A 6,090-nucleotide genomic window follows, 5' to 3' on the forward strand; every position below is an offset into this window, starting at 1 on the left:
AGAAGAAAAAGAAAAAGAGAGACTAGTTTAGACCCTTCTTTTCATAGCCTTCTTTCTGGGACTTCCTCCTTCCCCTCCCGACTGTATTCCCCTTTCCCTAAGTTGGTTCCACAAGTTCTCATCCCCAAATTTAAGCCTAATATATTTTACTCATAAACCAATTTAAATTTACACAATCTTAACATCACTCCTCATCTTATAATAAAACAAAATTTCCCCCCCAAAATCAGCTCTCATTCCTTCCACGAGTTCCCCCTTTCTAAAAAAAGAAAAAACGAAAACATATAGGATCAAAGTTATAAAGGATATAAGATAGAATATATAGAAAAGTTCAAAAAAAATTGGTTACAAAGCCTTTGGATTCTAGGATTCCCCCTCCCTTCCCCGGTTTTGATTCCCCATGTCCATTTGTCTATATGTTGTCGGCCTGGAGATCTTAAGTCCACAGCCAAATTTTTCTCAGTCCATCTTGCCGGTTTCTTCAGATTTGGTTGTTTTAATAATATTTAACTTCATAAATCCAGTCTAATAGAGGCCTTTAATTTTCCTTAATCTTTTGTTGCTCCTCCCGTTGTTCTTTCCGTGTCGTATTTAGTCATTCACTCTTTTATTTCTTGTTTTCTCAGGTTTCTGTCTTGTTCAGCTGTCAAAACATTCTTGTTTCAAAACTTAGTGTCTCTACAGAGGTTTGTTATTCAGGGACAAAGACTTACGTCCAGTTCCTTTCTTGCTTCAATAGAAGATTCTATTGTATTATGGTCACCTCTGTAGACAAAATAATATTTTAGTTCTGCAGCTTTCCCAGGAGATAAGACCTATGCACATCCCAGAGTAGTTTTCCACATACGACACTTGTAATGTCCCGAAACCCCTCTAGGGGGGTTGCAATAACTTTGTATCCTCTAGTCCAAAAGTCAAATTGTTGTTTCTTTTTCCCGACAGTTTATATCCATATTTATATCAAATTGTAACAAAATTAACCAGCAAAAAACTTGTAGCAAAGTCCTCTTTATATTTTCCAGCTTTGACAGCTCCTTTGACAGCTGTCAAATTCTCCATCTCTCTTCGCCAGGTTCTCCGAATCGCCCCGGTTCCCAGGGGGGGGTTGCCTTTTTCCTCTCACCCTCGACTCTTCTCCTCCAGCACAGTTCTTATAATTCACATCGTGGAGTTAGTAATTTTTGTCATCAATTAACTTCTAAATCGATCTTGGTTTCTCAGTCCTTGTTTTAGCATGTTTACAATCAGGGAGGGGACTGACTTCCTTTTTGGATCCCCTCCCGCTCGTGCCAGATCCGGAAAAAATTTTCTTTTTTCCTCCTTTTATACCCGGTTGCCCAATTACTCACGGGTTGTTGTTAATTGTCCGAATTTCCTTTGGAAGAAGCCAGCGCTCTCCGCCGGATGGCATGCGGCTGCGCCCGGCAGGGGAAGCGGAGGACTCAAAGCACCACGCCACTCCCCGGCGCCCGATCCGTAGCCTTTAAAAAGGCTCCTTCACGAGCCGGGAGGGCGATAAAGGTGCCAGCCGAGTCACCATGTCCACGGGATCCGTTCCCGTGGTTTTTAAGGGTCCCCGCGTCGCCGGCGCGGTAGGACCCGACCCCTGCCGAGCCGACTCCCTCCGGAGCCCGGAGGGAGTCCGCCATTCGGCGATGGCGCTAACCCGGAAGTCCAATCCCTGCCTATTTTATATAAACTAAACCATTCAGTATTCCCATTATTACTTCCATCAAAACTAATTTACACTGTTGAATTTATCTTAATGCTGCCGGCGTTTTCAAGTGTATACAATTCCCCCCCCCCATATATTCAGTAAACATTTTCCAATCTTCTTTAAACAAATGTTCTTCTTCGTTCTCTTATTCTATAAGTTAGACCCGCGAGCTGAGCATATTCCATCACTTTTAAGTTGCCATTCTTCTTTGGTTGGGACCTCGCTCATTTTCCGGATATTTTCCCTGGCTTGTAAATCTTCCCACGGGTCCATTTACAAGAGAAAAGGGTGCTGGACTTAAGTGGGCCATTGGCCTTTATCCAGGAAGGCTCTTCTTGTATTCTTAAAGAGGCTTTACTTGTCCATGTCGGATAGCTGTTGCACAGCAGACTCTTCTCCAAACATGTGGCTGATTTTTCCCTTTTCTTCTTTGGCAGGGAGGATGGGAGCACATCACAGTAAGAGCGAACGCCATGGAGAGCACCAAGGCCGTAGCCCAGGAAGCCTCTGCAGGGCGTCCCACTGAGCCCAACGAAACTGAAACTGGAGAGAGCGAAGGAAGAGGAGACCCTCCCCAAAACACCGTCTTGGTGGACACGGCTCAGGGCTTGGACCGGCATGCTGTGCAATGTTAATGCGCTCCATTCTCTAGAGACGTGGGTGTAGGATTTTGCTTCCTCTCCACTCACTTCACGCACTCCCAATCGGTGTAAAGTTTCAGTGGATCTGTGCCTGTTTCTGAACACTTTAGTCTTGCCCGGACGGAAGAGGGAGTTGTGTGTTCGTGAAGGCTTAAGGAGTCCAAATCTGCCTAGTTCTGTGGTTGGTTGTAGACCTTTTGTTTATTTCAGTGGGTTTTGGGAGACTATAATAGAAGACACCCCCCCATGCAAGCCCCCCCCCCCCTTGAAACACTGAGGAGTTCGCACAGCCACAAGCCTCTGCAGATCAGAACCATGGATCCAGGGAATCAAACCTGGTCCTCTCTGATTGCTGCGGGACTCCAGCTCCCATCAGTCAACATAGCCAATGGTTGGTGGTGATGGGAGCTGTAGTCTAACAACAACAAGAGCAGGACAGTCCGAACTTTCCGTCCTTTAGATGCGTTGTTCATTAGAACTGGATTTTTCTAAGTGAACCTTTTTTATGTTTGTTTTTGTGGGAGGGCGCTGTTGTTGGGTCTTTTTTGTAATTAATTTATTCTCTTCGTAATATTTATTATGCACAGCACTGCCGAATAGGCTACGATGATGCCAGATCTTCCCAATTAAGCTGAGCCCTTTTTTTAGGCAGCTGCTATGAAAACTGAGACGAATGTAAATAAGAGTCGTGATGTCCTGGTCCCCCCCCCCCTTTTCATCAAACCTGTGAAATGATGATCCCACTAATTTCATTGGATCTGCTGTGTGAGGTCAAGTTCTTGACCGGTGAGAATCCCTCTCCCTTTTCGGAGGTGATTTGCTGAAACTGAAACTCTTAGGGTTAATCCTGTGTAATGTCCTACTGCTTTCTTCTTTTCTTTTGCAGTACCAGTTAGATCTGCTCTAAAATAATATCAAAACAAAGTAAGTCAGCAGCACTGGTCGGCAACTGGCTGCCCCGTGTCAGTTGGCGCCCATGAAAAATCACCAGCACATCTTCTAACAACTGCAAGTGCGGCAAGCCAATAGAAAGCACATTGGATGCTCCTGCACCTTACAGCTCCTTGCCACCACTCACCCACTTTAGATAGTGCCAGGTTGGCACCCTCCAGATATAGTCCAATAACATATGGAGGTCACCATATTGTTGAAGGGTTGGATGGTGTAACCTGGCTTGTAATTGAGGCAGAGAGCCAAAGCAGCCTGACTCCTTGCCTCTTTTGAATTGCCCTACCAGCCAATCTAGTTGCTGATCACAATCACTCACCTGTCTTTCGATTTTGGAGGTCAGGCTGGTATGTAATTGCGGGGGGAAGAGGAAGGTATATTGCAGGAGTGAGGAACCTGTGGCTCTCCAGCTGTTGCTGAACTACAGCTCACCTTAGCCCCAGCAAGCTTGGCCCAGGGATGATGGGAGTTGTAGTTCAGCAACACCTGGTTGGGCCAAAGGTTGCCAACACTTGGTTTACTGCCTTCTTTTTTAAAAGAAAATAAGGACATTTCCTCGTGTATGCAGTTTAATAAAAGAAAAATGTAGATCAGCTGATAACAACAAATATCGACACAACTTCACTTCTTAAAGCATTAGTCACTTGCTTTAACTTGGAGCGTTCTTGTTCTTTGCTGCTTATTTTATCTCTAGCTCTTCTCAAGATGCACTTTAAAATTAGACCTTCCTTTTGGGAGAGATAAAAGATGCACACTTTGTTCCTTGTTTGCTGCTGCAAGCAAAGCAGTTCACAGGAGCCGTTTGGGCATGAACCATTGCGCTGCCACACCATTTAGTGCTCCTAGTCCAGGTTTGATATTTCGCAGAGCTTGGGAGATTTGTATTGCCACGAGTGAGGGATCTTGCCAGCCGCATAGGGCACCCCACAGAATCATCTACAGTTGTCCCTAGAGCAGAACGTGCTTTACTAATTTCTGCTTGATCTGGACAATCAGTTCCATGTTCTGCTGCACCCTAAATCAGTGCTGGTAGAAGCATTCCTAGACGATACTACTTCAAAATCAGGAGTGGGGTGTATGTGACCAGGATATGTTTTTTTAAAAAATGGCACATTTAGAGAGACAGACCTATATCCTCACTTCCCACGATGGCATTTCTGACGTTGGAACCTTTCAAAGCAAACCTATGATTGCCTCCATGCATATGCCAAAGTGGTGCAAAGTGGCGCAGCTGCGCCATGCAATATTTTTGATGTATGGTTCAACATGGACAGCCCAATCTTGTGTTTGCTGAAAGGGTCTCAAAGGGGCTTCTTCATTAAGGCTTCCTCCAACGTGTGGCTGCCCTAGGCTACATGCTGGATGCAAGTCAGAATCGAAAGCAGGAAAATGATCAAAAGTTCACTACCTGTACTTGCAGGTTGCAACTCTTGTACTTTTTCTTTTTTAGAAAAAACAAACAAGAACTGTGTTGCTAAGAATGTGGAAGGCACAGATTTTTCCCATCACAGAAGCCTCATCAGAGCAACTATTAAAGGCACAGCAGCCTTGATCAGAAAAGGAGCTGTTTGCTGGACATCTGAGCCAGGCGGAGTCTAGACCAGGCTTTCTCAACCTCGGCCCTCCAGATGTTTTTGGTCTACAACTCCCATGATCCCTAGCTAGCAGGACCAGTGGCCAGGGATGATGGGAATTGTACAGTGGTGCCCCGCAAAACGAATGCCTCGCAAAACGAAAAAGGCGCAAGACGAAAGGGTTTTTCGGTTTTTGCGTCACTTTGCAAGACGATTTTCCCTATGGGCTTGCTTCGCAAGACGAAACTTCTTGCGAGTTTTTTTTTTCCTTTTTCTCAAAGTGACCGCAAAGGCGAGCTCCGGTCGCACGGCCGAGGGAAGCCCCACTGTGGGTCGTCCAAAGTCAGCCCGAGCACACCACTCACCTGAAAGGCATGGAGAGACGGAGGGAGAGCGCGAGGATCCCGGTGCAGAGGAGGCTCCTGCAGCAAAATAAAGGCAGTCGGCAGCCGGAGGGCTCCAGGACCCGGAGCTGCGGCGGGGCCGTCGATGGCGTTGCCGGAGACTCCTCCCTCTGGGCCTCGCTCTCTCCGCCTTCGCCGCCGCTTGTCCTGCCTGCGATCGGCTGGGCTCATCGCTCCGCTCTGCAGAGCGCTGTGCAAAGGCGTGGCAGGACAGGTGTCCGGGGACGCTTTGGCTGAGCGCGCCCCGGGATCGGAGGTGCGGGGTGCTTGCTGCAGATCTTATCTTCCGGGGTCGCTGGGATGGCGGCGGTCGGGGCTTGTGTTATGTAAGCGCATCAGGAGGGACTGCTTAAGAGGCTGGACGAGGCTTATGCAATGGCCAGATGCTCCCTAGTGGTCGAGGCTTGCAGTTGCGGGAATGAGTTTATACCTGTAGCCGCTAAGCCGCTAATAGCCGTGCTTCGCAAGACGAAAAAACCGCAAGACGAAGAGACTCACGGAACGGATTAATTTCGTCTTGCGAGGCACCACTGTAGTCTCAAAACATCTGGAGGGCCGAGGTTGAGGAAGCCTGGTCTAGAAGAATGTAATAGCTGTGAGAGGTTGATGGGTGGGCATCCGAGTTGAAAACTATGCCTTCCAATTATCTCACCAGTGGGAAAGCTTTTGACCCTGCAGATGTTGCCGAATTGCGACTCCCATCACCCCCTTTGACATGGGCCATGCTCGTTGGAGCTGATGGGAGTTGTAGTTCAGCAACACAGGGAGCGACAAAGGTTCCCTGCGCCTGAATTAGCAGGCCAGTG

The 6,090-nt window shown here is 47.3% G+C and overlaps 1 protein-coding gene across 1 annotated transcript in view; it reads left to right on the plus strand.

Annotated features, from left to right (window-relative positions):
• TECPR1 (tectonin beta-propeller repeat containing 1) overlaps window positions 1–2,539 on the plus strand; it is a 45,960-nt gene extending 43,421 nt beyond the window's left edge. Inside the window, exon 25 of the mRNA XM_082199627.1 lies at window positions 2,155–2,539. Coding sequence (XP_082055753.1) covers window positions 2,155–2,352 — 198 coding nt within the window. The 3' untranslated portion in view covers window positions 2,353–2,539. The remainder of the gene's footprint in view (window positions 1–2,154) is intronic.
• Window positions 2,540–6,090: the final 3,551 nt, after the last annotated feature.

Source organism: Podarcis vaucheri, assembly GCF_965113315.1.
Source record: "Podarcis vaucheri genome assembly, chromosome: 14".
Taxonomy (NCBI): domain Eukaryota; kingdom Metazoa; phylum Chordata; class Lepidosauria; order Squamata; family Lacertidae; genus Podarcis; species Podarcis vaucheri.